Genomic DNA, 24,874 nt, shown 5'->3' on the forward strand with positions numbered 1-24,874 from the left:
TAATCGTTCACTGTCGGCTTTAGATTCTATTCCGGAAACGCTAGAACATGTTGAATCGTTCTCCTATTGGATTCTGATAGATATCCTAATATTGAGTCACGTCCGCCGACGTCTACGTAAGGCCGAATCTGTCGTTTACCAACTGAGCTTTACGTAACGGCTACTAACGTTGATACGGACTGCCGGACGTTGTCGAAAAAGAAATATTTTCTCGCCCCAAAATATCGATTCTATATTAAAGAGATATATTTTACATTTTTGCCCAATTTGACGATAACCATTTACTGGTTTGTGAAGAAAACACCGAACGCACTTCTAGACCCTTCACACTTTTTACTGGAAACTGTAATATAGTAGTCAAAAAATGTAATGCCTTGGCTTAAAAACTTGACTCGACTTATATAGGGCGAACTTGTATTTCAGCAACATTAATCAATCAACCATACATACAGACTATGGCATTGCTGTCGTTCCATATATTTTTGTTAGTGTATTGTTATATAATGCTTTCATAGTGATTCCGCCAAAACAGATTGTCCAACAGTCTTCCCTCCTAGGGGGGCACAGTAAATCAGAACCTGAAATACATCGGTAGTTCTTAGCCTGCTTCAAAGTCAACTAAAATTCCGAAAGCTACCTACACATACGCTGTATTTTCAAACGATACAATTGTCCGGAGCTTCCGGAGAAGCTTGTTTGCAAACGTGACGGTCACGTAGTACTTTACAGCTATGTGACACGTAAAATAAGATCTCTTAAGTATCGTACCATCTGTATTGATGAGATGGCCTATGAACGTATCTGCATGACATTCTGGTATATGCCACAACGCTGATGTGACCCGTTCGAAAAATGGCATGGCCTTGGCGACAGTCATTAATAATAATGAGAACATAATGTACAGCTTATTGTTGTTCGTTTTGGAAACAATGTGTGATTAGTTAAGCAACTGATGGAAATACTGGCACAATAGACAATACAAACTTGGCTATTGACAGACGGACTATTGGTTGTCCCTGTTATAGCATACTGGATGACCTATTTGTGTGCTAATCTTAGGGACACGTTATAGTGTAGGTTCGAACCCGTGCATAGCCAGACTTCGTCTTGCGCTGGGAGCCAGCCGTTTCCGATACCTCTACGAGGTTACCGGACGCTCTCGAAGAACTCGAAACATCAAACTGCTGTAATGCACCTATGAGCGATGATGCTCGAAGTATTGCATAGGTGGGCAAATGAAGCTTTCGTTTCTATTTGTCTGTCTGGAATCACATATTTATTATGTTTGTAGTGATAACATCGAATACAGTGAAGCCCTTTTGGGCTAAGAAAAACACGTCGTATTTTATATTATGAGCCCCATCTTTTTATTTGTATCTAATGGAAAATTATTTTTCAGCTCCATTCCATTTTTTTTCCATATAGCCTGGATCGATACTATTCCTACGCTAAGGACACACTTGATACTTCTTGTAGCCCTTTTCAGGCTTCTATTTGTTCGCCAGTGGTGTCTGTTTAATTGTTTTTATTTCCAATTGTATTTTGCTGAACGCAGCTTCTTTTCTCGTTAACTAACAGGAGTTTCTTGACAGGACAACGACCACTATTTCTTACTTATTAACATCGTTCCTCGTCGACCCAGTAGTTACCTCGTATTAAACGTGACAATAAATTTAGCTTACCTGTATCCTAAACATTTCTTCATTTTTTATGCATTAGGGTACTCTGGGATATTCACAAGACCAACGAAATCAACGGTAGTTAAAAATTTTCCTTACATAGAACATCTGACTCCATACTATTTTTTGGTCTTTTTTTTAATTAATTTTTATCGAAAGCACATCGTTCCAATTTTATTTCAAGTTGTAAACTAGTGCTACATGTTTGCCGTCACTGCTTATTTGTAGGATGACACAGAGTGCTAGAAATTTTAATATATTGAACTCCTTCAAAAAGTTAGCGGTTGGCCTAAAAGCTAACCAGATCGACGACATCTCTTATAATTTGCCGAAATAAATCGGCTTTTTTTCATTTTTCAGTGTCTTTGTCAGCCAATACCCAAAACTAGTTTTGTCACTACGTAATAATTTCGGCGGTGACGTTCGCAGCCACTTCTTGTGAAGATCCTATTTTGTTTCTTGTGCCGTTTTCAAAAATTATCGCCATTATCATCATTAAAGTTCTTCCCTGTTGTTTTTTTCTTTATCGGATAATCAAACACTTGGATGCTTTCACATTGAAATGTCCCTCGCAGTTTGTTTGTCTATGAAGTATAATAACATTATCATGTATATATATATATAATATATAGAGTTTTACGCGCATCTTTTGTCACATTCGATCCGTGCACAGATCGACTGATTGCCCTCGGATGCAAGGATAAGCTTTTCTTCCTTCCTGCTCACAGATCTTCCTTCAATTCGTGCTTCGAACTCATACATTTCTGCTTGCTATCTGTCTTAGCTTCTTAACTTTTGTTTGTTGTAACTTGCAGCTATGCTAAAAACGGCCGGCTCATCTAGTGGTTAGGTCTTTCCATTAGCATTTTTCGTGATGCATCTCCCTAACAATGGTGTGCTGACATTCTCATGTTATCATATCTAGCTATAGTAATAATTATTATTGTTAATAATAGTAAGATATTTGCTGATGATCTGTTTGTGGTCTCTTGGAACGAGTGAACAAAACGAGGGTGGTCTGTCTTCCGTATCAGCAATCGACGGGTGAAGTGTTTGTTTGTCTGCCATAGACAACGTGAGTTTCAGCATTTAGCCTGCTGTGCAGCGGAGTACTCTGTGTCGAACAACGAAAACGTTTATATATATTCTTCTGGCTTTACGCAACTTCGCTTGCGTACGCAGTATTATTATTAACAACATGGATCTTCTCTCCGCAGTGTAGCTAGGAATTTTGGATCCGATTTATACACCTTTTCACTAATTTACAGCAGAAAAATGTCTGTCGTCTGGTTGAGGGCCGCCATTTACTTGAACTTCAACTTTACTTCACTATATTGCAGAAGGCCCGATTTGGACAGGTAAGCCTGCGACTCCGGCTTGATTCATTTGTTTCGTCAATTCACCGTTCTTGTCGATTGACCCGAAGTGATCAATTAAAGTGTGAATACATCGACCAAACCCTAATTTGGGAGGCCCATCAGCATTTTGTCAACCCCAGGGTCTTTTTTTATCGATTGCTCTCCGATTTTTCATCGATATACAATCTTAATACTATTAGTGTATTTCGTGTCAAACCAGAAGCTCTATACTTCTATCAACCCTGTTATCGACCCCTGCAGCTTCTAACCTCTACAATTCTACTTTTGACAGGTCATTAGCGGTAATATAAATATCCTTCTAATAACTGGTTTATCAATTTTACAAAAGTTTGTTGACATCAGGGAGGATCAGGTCGGTCTATTTCAACAAGTCTCAATAGAATGCTGAATAGGTTTATGGACAGCTGATGGATTTTCATTGGATGTTCTGACATCAGAGAAAGAGATGCTGATGCTAGGCAGTGTCGATAAAAAACTTCGATTACATTCACTACACACAAATTTAACATTGTAGCTAATTTATCGATCTTGTCATCCACAGACGACACATTTGCATTCATTCTGCAATATGGTTCTCTTCCCTGTTTTTCCTTCCGGTGACCTCTTCTGCCTTCAAACGGTGCTCCGTTCAATGATTCGTTCTCTCTCATTGTCAGTTTTCATCGTTTTCCGTCTAGAAGCTCTCAGATTTGACGAGCGCAGCAAGCGTACCAGTTTCGCCCAAGGGCGTCTGCCCAGCACTTGCGTCGCCAGCGGATGCCCCATTGGCGCCATTGTTGCCGTCATGCGGACATGGTAGCGGGAGGGGTTTGGCAACTCCTATTCGGACGGGGCCCTTAGCGGCGCCTTTCAACGCCTGGACGGCAGCATCCAACGAAGCGTTTTCAAGGTTTACGTCATTGACAAAGAGCAGCCGGTCCCCGGGTATCAGGCGGCCATCTTGTTGGGCCACTCCACCCGGTACCAAACTACGGATCACAATCACCGTCTCATTGGGATTCATCGGGTCCTGGTAGTCTAGGATGCTAAAACCCAGACCCCGCTCCGCCTTATGCAGCTCGATAAGTTGTGGTTCATTGCTCCACATCGCCAGCCCGCTCAAAGGCTCCAGCGAACGCGATCGCAGCTTGTTCAGTTTGTTATTAGCGCCGGAACCACCCCCCGAATTACTGCCAATGCCCGCATAGCTGCCGGAAGTGCTCACAAAGCCCATAGAACAACCTCCCCCACTTTCTTCGTCCTCCGAACTATACCTGTAACGTAAGCAAAAAAAAAAACGAGCGAAAAAGCTTATGTAATGAATGGTTAAGGATTGATACGGTCGCTCAACGGGTGATAAGGTTGCTTAGAGCTTGTCGTGAAGTGGACTTGGAAGAAAGCATCAATTGTAACAAACATCAACTCGCTAAAATAGAGTTTGTGCTTATTTTAGGTTTGGGAATGGTCTTTTGCGCCGTTGACATATTCTTTATAGAAAACGCAGTGAATATTACAGTGCGGTTATGAACTAAACGAGAAGCGCAACGCGATAACTATGATTTACTGAATGATGCCAATGGGTCATATCAATATATGAAATTCTAGCATTAAGTTGACACACTGCTCACGCCTTAGGGACCAGCTGCAGCCACACGCGTACCTACTTTGGCAAATTAAGTGCATCGACAAAAGCGCCATCGTAATGGCGTCATCAACCCGCTAGGTCTTAGGTGATCATTACGCGTAGTCGAACGTCACTCTGTCAGCTGCTCTGACAGCTACAGAAAATAGGTTTCATTATCGAAATAGATAGTAGAGAATATACTGAGACAATCCTGTTAGTTTTAACATTAGCATGAACAAGCCAAATCTTATAAAGCAAAACTGCCCCTAGCTAATCTACGCTATCAACCAGTAGAAACTGAGTCTAATTAAATGACTGTTTATAGGGTGTGATCGGCGAGTGTTTGCAAAAAGAAACCCCTTTTTTTTGCTTGGTCTGTCCGTCTTCCATTGATAAGAGGGACTCAAGGTTATGTCTAGATGCGGCTACGTTCGTACTGGAACAAAGAAGCGAAACTAAACGAAACGAGGAAAATCCAGCCCGAAACAATAGAACGAAGCGTTACGATGTAGTAGCTATGCCAGTTACAGGCACATCGTTGAAGGCTCCCTGACCTCGTTAAATCTTCTGTTTCCTGTTCCGGAGTTCATCATATATAATCGCCATAAGTCTAAAACGACGACGACAGAGAAACTTTGCAAGGAAAACATGGTCGAACCTGATATTAGACCAAGACTTTAAAAAAGACGAGGCGATCCTCTTCATTACCCTAAATATCTGAATTGTTTCTGGCAAATGAGCAATGGCGCGACAATGCAGCACAGTGTCTAACAAGAAAAAAAAAACAGTAAAAACAAAAATCGAAATTACTTTGATTACCGCCAGGGGGCGAATTCAAAAGACAGTAGCGACTGCGACGATAGAATGACGGCCGGCATACACCGTCTTCTTTCGAAAATAAAAAAAAATTGTTTGTTGGGGAAAGAATAGTCTGCCCTCGAAATCTTTTTCTCACAGTTTCTATTGAGACGAATCCGTACCAATATATATATAGCACTGTCCTGGTTTACATATACATATATAAAACAAATGCGTACATGTATGTGGATGCTGGGGGCGCGTATTTACAGCCACTGTCTGGCTTGCACCAATTGATGCTTGCTAGGTGTTAACGATTGCGCTATTCTAATAATGTGTGTTTACATAAAGACTCGCCTCTGGTGCCTCTCTGCGGTGTGATTAGACAGGAAATAAAAGTCACTATTGTTCGCTACGCAGTACAAAAATTGCATGTTCTATACACAAATTTCCGAGCCGCCGTGACTTAGTACGGAACAAAAACTCGAGTGTCTCAGATTATTTTCATTTACGCGTTGTATAAAACTCACACGATATTAACATAATGTAACAAAAGCATTGCCAGAATAACATGGGGCTGTATCATTCTTCTTGATTCAAAGAAAAACGGCGTATGGCCGCTTCACGCGCCGAAGATTGTTAGTGGCTATAAATGGCACAAACAACATTTATACTATAGTGGTTTACACTACAATCTTCCTCACCCCAAGCACAAATCATAATTGACATTTGTGTTCATATTCATACCTGTTCAGGGAGGTATCGGACTTCGCCTTGGAGGCGTGATGATGTCCATGGGGTCCGTGCAAGCCACCTGCCCCTGGCGTCATTGGCGTCGGACTGCAGCTAGTTACCGATGCCGGCAGTGGCTTCTTCGGTCGTGCGCAAACCATCTCGACGTTTAGGGGCAGATCCTTGAGCGTCATGACCACGTCACGGTGATCAAGGCCAAGCAACTGTCGTCCATTGACTTCGATTAACTCATCGCCGCTGCGAAGGACGCCATTAAGGCCAACAGGTCCGTCTGGTAAAACTGAGCGAATGTAGTGATGGGGACGGATCTCTTCGCCTGCTTCATTGACGTCCACCTACATCGAGGTTGAAGAAGGAAAAGAGAAAGTCCGGCCGTACAAATCAATGCATTGAAAACAGGTAGAATGAAGATAATATAAGAGAACATGTATTCAAAGATGCAGCGAAGTGCTGTACGAAGATTAATGTAAGACGCCCCATACAAAGTATATGGCCAAAAGATTTGCGGTTAACTGCACATTAGTGAGTTAATGTGAAATCAGGTTCGGCTGAATGACGCGTTGAGTGTTCCGTCAAAATAGAAAGGCAGTCTCTTTGGCCTATACAGATTAACCGATGAATAATCGAGATTTAGACGAAACAGTCGGAAAATGGCGCGCAATTAATTAGACGACAAACCTAGCTGCTTAGGTTGCCTTACACCGATGGCGCTAGACCACTGATGCCTACCGTGCCCTCAAGCGAGATACCGAGTCCACCACCTTCATGAAATTTGCACAATTGAGCTACGACGATCGTGTAGTCCTCTGCACCGAATACCGCCGTCCACTTCGCAATTTTCTCTTTTTCATTTTCCTGTGTCGTAATGGCTCCGCCGCTAACACTACCGAGACGGGTTAGTCCCGACGCTGGCAGATGATGGGTACCACGGATGAGGTTGTCGAGATTGGCCAGCGCTACTGAACTCTTCGGGGCGTAACTGCTAGCGTTGCCACTCGGTGTTCCTGAACAAACAAGGGAAATATTAGTGAGTATTTGACAGTATTCTAATGCACTAAATTCATAGACGTGAGAGTGTGAAATGTATGTGATTGATGTTTGTCAACTTAAGTTCACAAATAAGTTTTCTGAGTTAGCAAGCGGGTTACTGTTATTGCCATAGCTTGTTAGCTGCTGCAGAAGCTGTTACAATTCGCAACAAGTTTCTATTAAAAGGGCAGCGATAGAGAATAGTATTGCTTACGCCACTGCCATTAGAACGATATTTAGAGCTAACGTTCAGACTACCAGCGATGATAAACCGTTGAACCTTGAAACACAAAATACGCGAAAGGTTCGATTGATTGCCCTTTAAGTCACAGACAATAATAAACATGTATAATAAACAATAAACGTATAACAGGAATCAGTCGAGGTGAACGCGGGAATATTAGGACATTCATAGCCGTATAATGAAGCCGATTGGACTGGTTACATAATGCTCAAAAAATAAATACAGGAAATAGTTTGCCAGCTGCTGACAAACCATAATAAACGTAACAGGGAAATACGAAGGAAAAAGCACGAAGCTTAACGCTGACAGTAACCTTGAAAAATGTCACAAAGATGGTCGGAGAACACCAAAGGAACGTAACCACGTGAAGCCCAAGAATATTAGGGCATCTTATCGAACATATTCTGAATGAACAATTCTGGTAGGGCTGTTTAGGAAAACGGGATATCCAAATGTCAACAAATAGCCGCTGCGAACCCATTTTTATGAAGTCACCATACAGTAAGCGACAAAATATAGCTAGAGGCCGCTGATTAGACAATATTAATAAACGAAGCCTCGCGAGGTATAACGAGGCTTTAGCGAGATGCTGGTTGTAGAATGTGATCCCTGTACATCTGGGCGAGCAAGCACTAACGGCAACTAGAACTATCCGAGAGGATGATACATTGCATCGCAATTCGGAAGACAATATGTGTTACGGAATTGGGAGCTTTCTACTCAAAAGTATCAGCTGCTTGGCCGAAATACGGTACACGGTCTGACATAGCATGGATTGTATTTTAAAGGTCATCATAAACGTTATCATAGTGGTTTAGCTGCTAAGATGTCTCTGGTATCGGTCGATACGCGTCTAGGAAGGATATGCCAGATCCGTTTATACAAGTATACGACGTATCGTAGTCCCATGTAAAAAGCTGCCACTCTAGCAAATTTCGGTTAGTTTGTTGTCAAATTCCAGAAGATCTGTCGTTAGTTAATAGATTGACTGGTATCTATTGTCATACATGTGTAACAGGAAATAAAACGACTCTAAAGGAGGCACTAGAACTAGTTCCATAGCAGAATAGGGTATACTGGCACATAACACTGCAAATGAGGCAAGCCAAACGGACAATGAATAACTTTGTTTTATTTATAATTTTGGGCAATGTAAAGTTATCGAATTAATATTCAAATTTTGTTCGCCCCTCGAAGTAGAACAGAACTGATTGCAAAGAATTACTGTTTTTTCCCACATAAACCCGTTTTTTTTTTGTTGTCTGTTTTTGATTGGAACCACTAGCGCTAACGATCGAATCTGAATCGTGGTAGATTGTTGTCTATTGAGTTGTCGCTATTGATGTACGACTCGTTTTCCCGGAAAGCAATTTGGTCGTGTAAGCTTACCGCTATTGTTGTTCCGCGCGTTGCTGGTACCGCTGCTGCAATTATTGATTGTGTTGTTGCTCGGGCCATTGTTATTGCTATTGCTATTGTTATTAAGTGGGTTCGCTGCAGCATTTGTCGTTGGCTGTATCGTTGTGGCCGCCAATGTGGCGCAACTGCTACTTGTTAGGTTGTTTGTTGAAGATGATGTTGTGGGAAATAGTTGAAATCGATTTGTTTTGCCTATACTGCCCGTGGGCAAAGGTGATGCTGAAACTGGCTGAGATACTGGAGGTGCTGATACAGCTGCTGCTGTTGCTGTCATGGATTGTGTCTGAAGCATTTGCGCGGTTGAGATGAGTTGTTGACCCGCGCCAGCATGTACCGACTCCGCCATTATTGCTTGCTGAAGCTGGTCATATCTGGCCCCGCGAAGATACCGTGCCAACCGTAGCTTTACTACCTGAAATTATGTTTAATGTCACAATCAAATGTACATCGTATACAACCTAAGAGTACATCGATCGAGTAAGAAAGACGGCCAGAAAAAAACGAGCCAAGTTTTAATGTAGGTAGAAAGAAATCATAGCTAGTTAAATATCCATATCCCGTTAATTAGGCTATTTACGCGTATGAAATGAGAAAGACAATTCATATGTTCTGGTAACGTCGTTTCAAAACAAAAAAAAAGTAGACTAAATTACCATCGGCTTAGTCTATACCTTATTTTCTATGGGGTTGATTGCTCATAGGCCACTATACCCGCGTAGTTTGATATTCTAGATGGATACAGTATGGTATCTAAACCGGCCTGTCTTTAGGGTTCAACTCTGTAGAATCAGATCTCCGAGTGATCTGACAAAGCGCGAACAAAAAAGAAAGCTTTAAGGCTACGCGAAGACAAAGGAGGCGACACTCAATTGAGTGTTGATTGTTCGACGGCAGCGCGCCAAGTATCGCGTTGGTTGTTTCCTCTCCATTGTTGCTCAGCCGTTAATACTACTATTAAACAATGTTCTATCGATTGCCGGGAGGCGAACCGGATGCCGTTGTCTATCCGCGAATCTTCCGTGCGCCCCCGCTTTGTCGTCGGCGAGCAACAGCCGCTATTGCCCAACTTTCAAGACACCGTTACTCATTACTTGCGTTCCCTTGGTTGCGACCCCTGCTACAGAAAACAACATGCCAGCTTTCCCTTCTCGCAAAGCGGGACGTTATGTAAATTGCCCCGAGAACTGGTCGATGCATGAGCTTGTGGGCGTATGTCTCCTCCCTTTGCCCCGAAAACCCGCTGTTGATACGCTCTTCGGTGCGTGTGCCGTATGATAGCAAACGAACCTCCGCCATACAAACATCATGGCTTTTGCCCTTCATTTATTGCGGGTGCAAACACGCAGCTTAGAGCACGCCTAAATCGTTTATTAGACACTCACTGTCAGATTGACGCATCGCATATAAGCAGCGTGCATAATTCCCTTAGGGAAGATGGTCGTGGGGATTTAAAGATGGCGACACGTCCCCAAGGGAAAAGGCAGGAAGGTTTCCTGCTTACTTTCTATATATGGATACATACATAAAGGAAGCGAGATCTAAATTTAAACTCTATCTCATGCTTTGTATCTAAATACAAATAGATAATCTGCAAAACTTTTTCTCATGCATCAAAGCATCACTCCTGGCTGTCATGCTTATTCAATGTGACTATTTGCAATCCCGATTCCAATTTCAGCTTGAGACCGAAAGTAACCGTAGCCAGCCATATTGAAAATATCATTTTTTAATCCATAAGTAACGGTGCGTCAATATACGTTAATAGGTATACACTCGTTGAAGTCACGCTCAAATACAATTCTGGAAGAATTAAAGCTCCGGCTGGCAGTCGATTATAAGTCCGGAAGATACAAGGATTCAAAATAATCAATAGGTAGAAAAAATGTAGGAAGTTTCAAAAAATTCATTTTCGAAGTTAATCTAGATAACTTAATTGGCAATTAATATTCTGTTCTTGTAAACGACCGACGGTAATTTCTATATAAAAGATCCAAATATAGAAAAAATGAAACCCAAATATTACTCGACGCATCGCATTTGCAAGCGATTGAGTGATTCAGATCATCACTTAAAGGTGAATTCATAAAGAATGAAAATTATGTTAAATTAATATGATCATCAAAGGTCATACTTTCAGCGTACGCAAGAAATGTCGTTAAAAAACCTAATGAATCCGAACCGTTCGCTACCAAAGTCCCTAACATCTGAGATCTTCTGTCACTTTTTTTTTCTCTATGTTCCCTTAGCTTCATCTCTAATATTGACCCCACCGATAGCCGGTCCACACCGACCACGCTTTGCCGCCCAACTACTCATCCTTCATTGGACAGCAAGGCGCTAGATGACAAATCAACTGTGACCGAGGGGAACTCTACTGTGAATTTCAATCCAAAGAAAATCCCAGGAAGCCGAAACAAGTCCCTGTGGCGTTTCCGATGACTATGCTCCTCTAGGGGACAGTGACCCGTATACAGCTGTCGGTTTTTCGTCGGGAATGAATACTAAGTAGAGGTCAAAAACGGTTTCCATACTGATACGTCGTAAAGTGCGACATGTGGGCTGGAGAAATCTAAAGGAGCTGGGTCGCAAGGACCGAACACATTCTATTGAGCATGTGCTCAACGTGCTAGCTATCCTGCTAATAAACTCGCAGAACACAAATTGGAGGTAAATATAATGGTTCTGCTGGAAAAGTTGTGAACATAGAGCACTTTTAATTTAAATGTTAGCCTACAACAGGATGATTTCTAGTGATGATTAGCTATAAAGTCAAACCGGCAACGCCCGTGCCACCCTCTCAAGATGCCATTTTCGATACAAAGTACCGAACGTTAGGACCCCATAAAATTGACTCCTTTTGGCTCGACACGGAAAACGCTATACATACTTTTCCGGTAGATCTGAGTAGCTCAACGGCTTGGTGATTCGTGTATCCCTGCAGGGGTCTTCCGTCCACCTCGATAACCTCAAAAACAAAAGCATAATTTAATAAACGGAGTTATTCTTCGTTGCAGAAATAAACACATCAATCCAATTTAGATCCTTAGAAATCTAGTTAGACCCTTTTGACTTAGGCGGGTCGCATGCAAACGAAAACATAAAATAGCAGTCATAAGACACTTCAGTGATTACGTTTTTTCACAGACGCTCACAGCACTACGTTTACTATTCTGTGGCAACGTATTTGCTATTCTTTAGTAGAATATCTACATGCTCTGTTTCCTTCATTACGAACTTACCTGGTCGTTAATTCGAATGTGTCCATTGAGATCAGCTGCACTGCCTTTTGCTACGCTTTTAACGAATACCCCGGAAATTTCCTCTGTAAAGTAGATGTGTATATCATTAACAAGTGGTCGAATTAGACTGTAGATGTTACTAAATAATACTCATTTAATAAGGGCCTTTTGAAGTTCTATGTTTTCCCCGTACGATTTTTTTAGAGTTTTTTTTCCATTCAAGAACGTGGTTACAAAGCACCATTTACGTAATTTAGTTCCATTCTATTTGTAGTATATTAACAATGTCCGAGAAAGCTAATGGTGTAAAAATAGATTTGAAATCATTGCTGTAACAGTTGTTGGTAAACGTCTCACATTGCAATATGAAGGCTAGTTAAATGCCCACAATGCAAACTAGGTTTTCTTTAATTTCCTATTCTCGTTACTGGGTTTCTGATTCAGAGGTCCATCCTATTCTCAGCTGTACTGCATAAGCATTTATAAAGGCTACTCCGTTCCGGTACAGATGTATTGAACGATGCATCCATATCTAGTTGATTCTATACGTCCGCTGCCCCAAAAACCGCATGCATCATATACACAAAACGCACACACACGCTGAGACACACACGTCAACACCGTGTTATAGCACAGACGGAGCTATTCGACGTTGTCGAAAGCCAACGACACCACCGGTAGGAACAGCTAACTGCAGGACTAAAATTTAGATGGTTTGTCCGCATGCGTATCCTATCATTCCATAATCTCTTACACAAGTGACATGTGCAACGAAACGCGACGAACGTACGGGTCGAACTCGGCTCAAGGACTATCTCAGCCATTTTTCCCTTTGCTTGCGTGGCAGATCTGTCCTGAAGATAAGTACGCATCCAAGTAGGAAAGCAAACAGCGAAGCAACCGCTCCACTGGAGGGCAGTCTACGGTTGACGGAGCGTGCAGGACTACAGGGAACGACCTTCAACGTGCATCGGCAGACAGCACGTCGCCAGCCGGCCACCCAGCATATAAGGCCGATCGTGTGTACGTTGGGCCTTCTGTTCGTTCATTCTTCTTCCGGTTTCTCTCAAACTAGACGGAGCACACCTGAAGGTCCGGTGCGCGCATGTACTGCTGTTGCACATTTACAACGACCTAAATCTAAACTAATGGTATGAACCAGCCTATGTAAACCTTGCGTTCACATACTAGGTATATATATTCATATATATATGAATACCTAATATGATTGAAAGCGGTTTCTATAAGAAGAGCTTGTTGTACGTAATTTCGAATCGTTTCTGACAGCTTATATTTTACCGGCTTTACGCAACAAACTTTGTTGATAACGGCTATTGTGAAACTAGTACTATATAATACAAAGCAGGGATAGTTTCCAATTAAAGGTTATATTCTACATGTTAGAAATTCTTGAAATGCAAAATCGTTATTAAATGCGTCAGAAGGATCTAGCCGTAAAAAACATCCAAACCGGACCAAAAGCCCTGAAGGGCAAAACGATTTCACTAAAACGAATAGTGTCCGTTCGCTGCGAGGAACCTCCATAGTGGAAATGGTCGGTCGCTGTTAGACAACGGGATTTGTGCACGATATCTTGACTATGTGCAAATTATTTCGTTTGCAACTACTGAGACGGCTAAATCAATTCAGTGCCCCCTAACATCGTAACCAATACAAGCATGTTGTAGACTTCAAAGGAACACCCCAGTTTCTATAGGCTTATGTCACAGTGATTCTATTTTAAGATCCTTGTTGTTTCCCATGTGAATCACTTAAGTTTTTACTCTAGCAGAAGTAAATCGTAAGTCTTCGCGTCGTCTCCCTAGGACTCCTAGCCTAGAAGAAGTAGGGTCAGCGGGGTTAAGACAATTACTAAACTGTCATAGCATATCTAAAAGAACAATAATTTCATTTATTGAGCTCGTCCCTTTTAGAGGCCCGTATGGAGTCGTTCTGGTTAAAGTACGAATCTGTTCTATGGCCTAGTTTTATTTTACCGTATCTGACATGCTGTCACACATTAAGAAATATACGACCTTCTGAAACAGCGTACGTATAGGGCTCGATTACATTTACGCAAACCTCATGAAGGGTTTACGTCCACGTGTATCTACATTTAAGTGACGAGCCGATGTGTGCGCATGCATACGTGCGGGTTAATTGACTGCTATTGTTTAACAAACTGCTTTGCTCGCCGTCGGCTTTAGGCCGCAGCTGATTGACTTAACCCAAATAATCGCCGAATAAGCCCAAATAATCGGGGTAACCAGCCAGCTAGCTCGTACACGTTCTATACGATGGCATCTTATATTGTACAGTCGCCTTCAGCATGCGCCATGCTTAGTGACAGACGAATGCTACAAGCCTTTGACAGGATTTAGAACATTCTCTTTTCTGCCATTTTGGTCCGCCGTCGAACCAACGAAATTTTGTTTTATTTACTGCCTCGTTGTGTTGGTGAAACACGAAAACTTGAGACCTTTTCCGTCTGAATACGTTGAGAGGACATGACCCAGACTACTATAGCGAAACGTAGGGTACCATCGGTTGACATGGATAATGTCATTATAATAACAGACTTTTCTCACAGTCACAGACACGAAACAACCAATGTGGGGAAACGAGTGCTTCTGCATCCGTTTCTTTCATTGCTGATCCCCTGCGCGCCTATTTCACGCTTCCGTCGCTGTTGTTGCCGTCTTCGTTATGGGTAGGGCCGAATTTGGTGCTCCACATAGGCTGTCACTCAAACAAACAAACACTATTCGAATATCCTGACTTGTTCATCCCTTTTCCTTGAACCAATTCCACCCTTCTTCGTGCTTCTTGCTGCTAGTAACGCCATAAGGGGACTGTCGCCGTCCTACACTAGACCACGATGCCATATTCGCCCTGTCATATACATATGCGAGACGCCTTTTCAGTTTTATATAAAATAATGGATAGAAACAGGTTCCTGATATATTTTAACTTGCGATTCCCGAAAAAGCCTAAATTTCTGTCACACAGTAGGTAAGTAACTATCAAGTACAATAAACAAAAAAATATGTTGCTAGCCTGGAGGCTTATTTGTAAGGAAAAAAGCTTGTATGCGTTCATATATTGAGAAAATTTGCTGCTATATTAGAATGGCGGCTTGGACGACCAAGCTTTTGGTTGAAACAGACTATCTATGACACACTCTACACAATTCGTGTACTCCCACCCAAAAAAATTTCGGTGTTATCTCAGCATATATCCGCGTCTTGGTGGGTGATGCTATTTGTAGACTGTGCATGATAATAGGCCGATTATTGCTAAGTATTTTCTGAAAGCGTACTAAACTGGGGCCAAACGACATTAAATTCATCATCCGTCTTTCATATTTATCATCTTCACTCTACGATCGCCACTGCACCCACTTGTTGACACATACAAATACATACGCACAAACATATGGAGACGGGAATGCGTATTTACTATAGGTGGACCTAACCCTCGTAATGGCATCCTTCAGTAATGGCGTAATATCAATTGGCACCATCCCTGAAGAGCGTCTTCGTGTCGTTTCATGTCCACGAGTTCCTCACAACCGAGTAGCTGAACTTATATATATATAAGTTTATATATATATATATGAACTTATATATATGAGTTAGTGTGATGAAAGATGATATATATATATCATCTTTCATCACACTAACTCAGCGTCATAACCTTCTGGACTTCCAAAGAAAATGTTAACCTCTTCCCTTTCTGAGCCCCTCCGTCCAACGAATACGAACAAAGTAAAGACCGATGGAATTGTGGAATGAAGCACTTCGTACAAGTATTTCTGTAATTCAGGACAGATATCCTATTCGATATCGACAGGTATCATCGTTCATTTAGACACTTTCTTGTTTCTCTACTAACTATTGTTATTGTCATCTATTACTCGAAACATAGCTACGTTCTACTGCTAGCTACCATATCTACGACTGTCTAAGATCGACGATGTCCTGCCATCGCTTACCGTCTCTTCCCTTCTCACAGACGTAGCCGGCAATTGTGATACCGAGTCCCTGTTGATCCTTGACAAGCTCGACCTCAAAGGTCTCCATCTCGGGCAGCTGCAGCTGGTCGAGCCCCATGAGGCTAAGCAGCTCCGTGTGCATGTCTTGCGCCGCAACAACTATGTTTTCTTCCTGGTTAAGCTTGCCACCGCTTTGAGATGAACTCTGCGACAACGGCGAGTGCTCAACGCCGAGGGGGAGGGTAGAACTGCCTCCACCGCCGCCTACACCACTGGCAACAGGAGCGTTGGGCGCCGATAACGTTCCGAGGGAGCCACCGAGGCCAGGTGTTGTGGGCCCAGGCCCTGTTCCGCCTGCAGGACTTGGCCGTTCATCAGCCGGTATCGCCGAACCTGCTTGTGCGGGCGTCCCTGCCAAAGGTTCAATGATAACCCCTGGTGATGATGACACAGTGGCAGAGGGCGTTTCTGCAAGCACGGACGGCTTTGGGCTGGAGGCGGAAGCCGTTACCGGGGTCGTTCCTGAAGCACAAGAGACTACGGCAACAAACGTTGAGGCGGCCGTGGTCGTCCCGTTGTTGTCGTCAACGCTATTATTGTTGTTTGAGAACATAGCTAAGTGACGCTCAACCTAGAACAGAAATCGAGTTAGAGATAATAAGAGAGTAAGTGAAGTTGAGGAATTCTGGGACGAGAGACTTTGCTTTGATGAACTTGCAGTTCCTGCTGTGCTTCTTGTAGGAGCAGTTGTTGTCGTTGTTGTTTTACCTATTTTGCTGACCCACGAATTATATGTTAATAGCAAGTATAATTGCTAAAAATGTAGAAAAATGTAAGTGGAGAAATACAGGAAGAGAAAGAAATGTTAATCCATTGTTGGCTTTGTGGGGTGGTTGTTTAGTTAGGCAGCTAAAAGTCAGTGTAGTCAGCGCAGATTAAAAACGGTAAAGCTTACAATAGGAAGAAAACTAGTGTAAGCTTTCCAATCTTTACGCTTCTTTGATGTCCCTGACCTTTTTGGTGTTTTGAAATCAGCCTCCAGCGAACGTTTTCAGCCATTGTTATTATAGTGCGTGATCAGGTCTTTGTTTCTTAATTTATTTACCTGGATCTATCACAGTTTCGCGATCGAGAAAAGAAAAAAACTGCATATTTTTATTACGTGAATTTCAGTTGCTAAAAATTGTGACCCCTTCAAACACTGTGATCCGCAAGGTATATATATATATATATATTTGTTTTTAGCTACACGGCTTTCAAGATACTATCACAGGTGTCTTTCTTCTGAGCCTTCGTAGTAGTAGGTAGGCCGGACTGCCTGTCAGATAGAACGCCTTCCGCAAAAATTCGCTGTATTCAACATTAATTATGTTAAAGATACAAATACGATCATACATGAAAAAACGTGTTGCTTAAGGTCAGCTAAACAAACTACCTAAAAGTTGCTCTCGTTCTGAAAATTCTGACCTGATAGATGCTTTTCGTATTGAATATGCTAAAAGTTGTTCGACCTGGACATGCGAGCAGCCGAAATATACACAAGGAATTCAAACACACTTTCAACTAGTTAAATAAAAAGCTAGCTACAAAAAAAGCTAGATGTTAGGATGCCATATGAATTGACATTTACGAAACTCAAAAAGTCCGCGTCATCTTTGATGAGAAAAATATATATATTTTTCTCATAGTAGTCACACGCGGTAATAATAGGCAGAACAAGTACTGCTGCAATCTGTAGCAAAGCTAAGACTAACGTCAATAATAACTAACTAACTAACTTCAATAATTAACTAAATTGTAACATTTGAAAAAAAAATCGTAGTAGTAAGTAAAAAAAATAGTAAGTGCGTTACCTTCCACCATTAAAATGATAGATCACATACAATTTTCCCGAAAATCAATCGGATTTTCACTCACAATAGTGCATATTTAGCTCAGTATTTGATAACTTCAATCTAGCCTTAAAGCGGTCAATATCTTCCCGATGACACATATAGATACTATGTTTTTTACGTGCCTTTTTTCAGTGCATTCGCACAAACGCCCCCGGTAAGCAAATATAGCTGCCAATTTGCAATCCAAGCTGCACTTCAATTTGTTTGGTAACGATTGAAACCACTCAACACCTATAACCCCCACAGCGGTCCCTATGTATTTTATCATCCCGTTCAACATAACACTAAGCCATGTTATCTTTCGTCATCATTTAGACGATTTACAGTGATTCTCACTGTCACCATGAAGAAGTAAGTGCTAGGAACCTTCCACACGTCTACGATCTCCAGGGTGATGGAAAACCTTAGCATCTACGCAATGCAGCAATCTTGAGGCCATGAAGCGTACAAGAGGCCGTCGCAGGCTAACAAATGTTTTAAGTTTTTTTTTTCGTACCTCCGTTAGGTGTTCCGTAAGATTGCCGACTTCCATCACGAATCGAGCCGTCTGTCTGTCTATGCCCGGGTTCGAACTTCGACCACGAAGTGTTTCTAAGATTAGCAGGCAAATACATTACGCACTGAACTATCACGCGAACGCGGATACACGTCAATCAAATCTTTTCTTCTTGGTATAGGTAAGATCATTTTTCACGTAGTTTTTTTTTTTTTAATATACGTTCTTCCGATGCCACCGTCACATTCGAATACGAAAGGCTCATATGAATGACTCGAACAACGACGATGTCTTCGCACAGGTCGGAGCTGGGGGGCGGAAGGATGAAGCTGCTATCTGCACTAATTTTGCTCCGTCCCCTGAACGAATAGCTAGCAAGTCAAGGTATGACGACTTGTACAGTCCGCGTCAGGTTTTGGCGGAAATCCGAATATTTTTACCTTCGTATATCAGCTGTCGATAAAACTTTAATTTTGCTTTTCAAAGCCGGTGTTTAGCTGGCCTTAGTGCGACAGTCTCCAGTTCTTCTGGACAAGCATTAGGCAGGCGAGTGCAGGAAAAGTGTTCCGTTTCATCCGCATACCGTAGGCAGCACTAATAACTGCAGTAGGTTAGGTGTCAGGGGTTCCATTGCATCACGAATGAAGTGCCAAATCGATATGAGGTGACACTGCACTTAAGCTAAAAGCTCATTATATACTCCGTTGAACGGTCGTACTGAATTCAGAGTCCCAGTGCAAGTTAACCTGGGTACACATCCGAGTCCCTCTAAGATAAGGACGATTTCTAGGATCATAGATTCTTTTTAGTAAGTATCAAGTTCAAAATACATCATTACACACACGTTTAGCAGCGTTAGAGGCGAGAACACACGATCTTCTACAAAATAACGAAGGACAACAATTGCACACAAACAGACCAGGTCTCCATGTGTTATCTACTGCATGTTGTTTTTATTACGTAGCAATATGGTCTTACTTATGCTTATTATTGTCATACACCAACCGTACCAACACTAACTATATGCTCGACTAATTGATGCCGCCATTTTTGTTAGAGTAGCAATCGTAGAGCAAAATCAAATCCCTTTCAAACTCTTCCTTTCCCTTCTGCTTGACACCCCCAGATTAGAAAACTGCTTACGGTCCTGTCACGATAAGCTGGACAGGGCCACCGGCAGCAGTACTCGTAGTAATAGTAGTAGTACCGATTGTGCTCGTCAGAACGTCATCATAATTACGTCTATTTACAAATTATTGGTTGTACAAGCAGCTCGTCCAAACATAAACGCACAAGGAAACACCTAAGAAGAGGAAGGCAGTCGACTATTTACCCACAATTCTGTACGGGTAGCGATTATGCATTTCGCCACGCCACGTGTTCCACGTTCCGGCAAAGAACGTTATAGCGACTGCGTTCTACTGGCGAAAGCTAATGGCTATTTACTATATATATATATATATATATATAAATGTATCCACACCATCACACAAACCTCCAAACTTTGCATAGCAGCAGCAGCGAAGAAGGACAGCACTAAATAAAGACGGAGGGAACAGGGCAAAGTAGAATAAGCTACAATAGCTAAGGACGACGAGAAAAACACGTCGGTGAAGATGGTAATTGTAGTATTCGCCACGTAGGAGAACAGTGACTGATACGTGTAAGGGCTTAGAACCAGAACGAAATTAACAAAAATAAAAGAAAATAAAGTCGAGAGCAGTGAAGCGAGCGTGAACGGTGACGCGTAAATTTATTATAAACAAATGCCAATCCGCGTAGAACAACGATGAGAGAATATACGTTGGCATAATGGAACCCGCCCATAATTCATGAGGTGGCTTCTGATATCGGCTGACTGCTGGTAGACCTATTGGAGCTGACGACCAGGAACAATCCGCGAGGCACAACGCGAGACGGACCACGGCAAGAGAAATGCTTCAGCAGCGGGAGCGCAGGAAAGATAGGTGGGGGAAATTCATGTCTTGCGGCGTCTTGTCGAGCCAGTCAGTGTGCCACTGCACTCTGTCAGATCTGCTGTCATCCGTGTAAAAATTGACAGCCTAGGTAAACACATTTCACAATTGAGCCTTTTGTTTCTAAGCGTAAACACGGCTTGATAATATAAATATCGAGTAAATACGTTGGAAAACCAACCTTGTCTGCCCCTATAACGACGGACAACCGGCCGATTTACTGATCGACCAAGTCGGATATATATATACGTATACGTCCATATAGATATCGCATATATGTAGTGCATCATTGAAATTGATTCAGAACAGCGCACGATATTGAATCAGGGCCGTTTCAAGCCATGAGGCAAATTATACACCAGTTAAGTTAGTAGAATTGGGAGTTAGTAATCACTTGTTCACACGAGTGCATTGCTTTCGCCCTTTTTTAAATCATAACCTGCTATTGCTCGTAATCTTTGTAGGATAACTAACTCTAATCCGTTGCTATTGTGCAAAGTAAATACTCGTTGCACGCCGAGAGCAGCACTCGTTGGGGGTCACCACTACCGCAGTATTATTCATAATATAACCCAAGCGTACAAATTTCCGCCATATATTCTATGCTTTCTCACTTCCATTTGTTTGTCGGAGTTTTGCCGGAACCATCCTGCTCACGCTCTCTTAATATTAACAGTCGGCTAAGATACTGTCATATTAGTTCCGCATAATCCTGATCGATCTTTTAGCATCAACTTACTAACACAACGTGGGTACTAACAGAACCTAGTAGAAAATGTAAGGGGTCAGAAAAAGTAGTTAATCTATTGTATCTCGACGGCGTCAGTAATAGCAACATAATCCAGCACCGGTTGAACATTTATGTTCTTCTTAATATAAGGGCAAATGATAAGGCCCAAGGGAGTAGAGGGCATAATTATCACGAAGCACCGATAGCAGTGAAACTTCGCACTTTGCTTTGGATGTCTGTCGATTTAAATGCCAGGCGGATGCGGGGTGCAACCCCGCAGAACGCTAATGATCTCAATAGAGTACGTTACACGGGCTGGCGCAATGAAGTTGGCTTAACTGGTAGACCCAGCCGGCCTCTTGACTTTGTTGATAGTAGCCTAAGCCCAGTCTCAACTTGTCTGACAAAGTTGGTTCTACCTTCTTTCTTTTGTTTCTAACGCCAGAAAACAAGCAATTTAATAAAGTTTCTTTTTCCCAACAGAACCGGTCGAAGATTATTTCCTAGGCTATCTTAGGTGCTTGCGACTTCAAAGCCGAACAACACTTCTGCCGATATCGAAATATACGTCATGTTCTGCATACGACCAAATTGTCGGCTAGGCGCTTAAACTAACTAGCCCGTTTCGTTGGCCTAGCTCCATCGAAGGTCAACTTTGCTGATCCTTCCAATCATTCAGAAAGTGCGTTAACGTCCTGGTAGTCCTACTTGCCATTAAATACTTAGCAATTAACGGGTCGAATAATATCAATATATGGACCTGTTGTTTCTCTTATTTCGCATACACACGAGTAGGATACTGTAATAATGGCAAAATCTATTTCTGTCCAATATATATATATACATATATATATATATATATATATATTATCCAATAGTACATTTTCCTCTATCTGTCCTTTTGTTGCTTGTATTTACTTTCAACTGCTTAGTTTTAACATGCACGTGTGTCTGCATCTTCCCGGAAGAATGACGTTGCCATAACGGCCTAAAGAAAATTAAATTCCCAAAAGGACTACTGCATCAGAGGTTGCGGCCACCGACAAAAGCTTTTAGCAGCTCTATGGCTGACGCAGCAAAAGATGACAAGCCCCGTTCGTCTGCACTTTAAACAAAGGTAAGGCTCGTTTTCGTGGCAGCTTGCAACCATTCCTCGGTACCATTGAAACCTGAGCTCCACTAAGGTCCGGCTGTTGATATTCTTCAGTTTCCCATGCTATAGCCCTCCATTCTCAGAAGCGTCTGAAAGAGTACGACGAGGAAGAGGACGGCGACGACTGCTATTCTGAAACTTGAAAGCTATAGAATGAGGAATGGCGAACGTCGTATGGGTAGCAGCGGGAACGAAAGTCGGGGGCCGTGGACTGATGAAGGCAAACATATGTACATGACGCCAGCGCGCAGTGAAGCAAGCGTGACCATAGAACGAGAGAAGAATGCACAAACTGCCAATCTAGGAAATCAATCGAAAGACCCGTCGAAGCAGCAGCCGCTTTTCTAAAGAAAGCGGAGCGTGGCCCTGACGTACCGCGAGAACCACTACAGCCACGTTCGCGAACATAATGTTGCTAAGTCGTTGAGCAACCCACAAAACCGTCATTGCGGCCAGCAAAACGTGACATGGCGCGTATCAGAGCACCATCACTGGGGGCTAGCGTTGCTGTCACGAGCTGAGATTGGTGACAGTTTTAGTGGCACTAAAAGAAGTCCTGCTTCTTCGTTAATGGAATTGAGTTATTGGGTGAGTTACGGGACGTGCATAGGTATACATACGTACATCTTGACAGTGTCATGACTTTGTCATGATACCATTGTTCGCTGAAGCCTAACGCCTTGTGCGTAACTAACACAAGTCACCCCTGATGATTGAAACCGCGACCAATACTACAAATGGTCACTATCGTGAGAAGTGGTCCTTTTCAGGCATGCTGGGCTTAGTACGTTAACCCACAAGCACAGCACTGGATCCGCACTCAGGTAACATGCAAAAATCGAAAAGAAAAAAGCAAATTCCACGAGTTACACGCAACATAAAGTGGCAAATGGGATTTTCGTGCAATCAACGACAATGGGCGATACGCTTATTGCTACTAATTTGCAAATACGTTTTTGCCACTGCCAGTCGCTTGCTTGCAATCAGCTGTCCATGAAGCGTGCTGCTCTTCCTCAGACGAGCCTTAACACTGTGGTATCTGTTTGAGCACAGAAACCTTTGGCTAAAGCATAGGTAGTTGCCGTTTACATTCGCAATGCATAGCTAAACGCGGAACCCATAAAGTCGCTTAGTCGGTCGGTAGGTTAAGCCCATGCTGCCAGCGGTGTAGCATGACAGCTAAATTTGCATCCCTGTATCATCATCTCACTTGTTCGTCCCTTCTACTGAACCTATTCTGCTACAACCACTAGGACGACGTTCACTAGGACCCAAAGCCTTGTGGGGCAAATTGTCCAGACGCAAATCTCTGCCTACTGTCTCTTGTTGAAAACTGTTCGAAGTTTCTAAAAGTGAAAGTTGGCATCACCAGCACCGCGGCCACCCCCAGTGCGTATCTGTTGGTCTACACAACAAAGTGGTCACTGGAAAAGCAAAAGGAACTAGAAACACTACGCACAATTGAAGGTTCTAGCGAAGTAGGGTCAAGAAAAAATTCATCCGCTCTCCGAGGACAGCGGCGATAGACTCAGAGCCGTCTACGCTAAAGCCAGGAGCACGACTAGCTCTGGTCGTGCAACGATAGCAGGGTGTCATTTCGGTGGACACGCACATAGCTCCCTGCTGTAAGCAGGCCGACATACACCTCTAGCAGGGACCTCATAGTCGAGTTATACAGGCCGATTTTTCGACAAGGCTACAAGATTCAGATAGGCGAGGTGGAAGGTGCGGTTGCGCCGATGCGGGTTTATTTTTGCGTGATTCAGTGCTATCGCTCATAAGACATCGGCGTGTTCTACTGTATGTGGGCACATCTACATCATGCAGATAACTAATGGCACAGAAGTGAAGTGGCAGATAGTTCCCGGTAGACCCTGTATATTGGTGATGTGGCAGTAGTGAGGTACAAGGAAGCAGACGAAGTTGTTCTTCTTAAAATTTCTCAAATGAACAATTTCCACAGATTGGAAGAAAGAAATGAAAAAAAAAAAAGAAGGGGGCATAAGCAAGTAGAAGAGAAAATAATATATGGCCGATTATAGGGAGAAGTCGTATTTGTTCCACCATGTTCATCACACACTCTTACTCTGTAGATATTCAGTGTGTGCTACGGCTAGTCATCACGCATCTTTCATCAATTTCTTATCGTACAGGCAGATGAACGTACGCTTCACCTAGTACTTAAAAACAGTTATTGCACAATATAATTAGCAGAGCTATCCCTAATCGTAGGGTGCAGTTGTCAGCTTCTGGCTTACTCTGAATGCATCGGCATTCAGGGGAGATTTTGCGAGAGGATCACATTCACAGCGTCGGTAGCTATGAAAATCTAGGCAGTAATATTGCACTGGCAGGATGGAACATTATAGGCAGAAATTCTGCTCTGCTCGTGGCAGCTTCTCCCCATAATGAACCTAGGCACATATGAATCTTGGATTCAAATCTTGAAATGGATAACTTCGTTCCATACCGCAAATTAGTCGTTGT

At 42.5% G+C, this 24,874-nt stretch overlaps 1 protein-coding gene across 5 annotated transcripts in view; it reads right to left on the reverse strand.

Annotated features, from left to right (window-relative positions):
- Positions 1-1,343: 1,343 nt before the first annotated feature.
- Positions 1,344-24,874, reverse strand: part of LOC111250525 (patj homolog) — a 52,850-nt gene continuing 29,319 nt past the window's right edge. For all 5 annotated transcript variants that reach the window (XM_086986205.1, XM_086986204.1, XM_086986203.1 and 2 more), the window contains 7 exons: positions 16,138-16,768; positions 12,144-12,226; positions 11,792-11,869; positions 8,875-9,316; positions 6,942-7,216; positions 6,207-6,547; positions 1,344-4,311 (listed from right to left, as the gene is read on the reverse strand). In XM_086986205.1, coding sequence (XP_086842331.1) covers positions 3,732-4,311; positions 6,207-6,547; positions 6,942-7,216; positions 8,875-9,316; positions 11,792-11,869; positions 12,144-12,226; positions 16,138-16,768 — 2,430 coding nt within the window. In that variant the 3' untranslated portion in view covers positions 1,344-3,731. The remainder of the gene's footprint in view (positions 4,312-6,206; positions 6,548-6,941; positions 7,217-8,874; positions 9,317-11,791; positions 11,870-12,143; positions 12,227-16,137; positions 16,769-24,874) is intronic.

The sequence above is a fragment of the Varroa destructor genome, unplaced genomic scaffold, assembly GCF_002443255.2.
Source record: "Varroa destructor unplaced genomic scaffold, Vdes_3.0 BEIS01000004.1, whole genome shotgun sequence".
In the NCBI taxonomy this organism is placed as follows: domain Eukaryota; kingdom Metazoa; phylum Arthropoda; class Arachnida; order Mesostigmata; family Varroidae; genus Varroa; species Varroa destructor.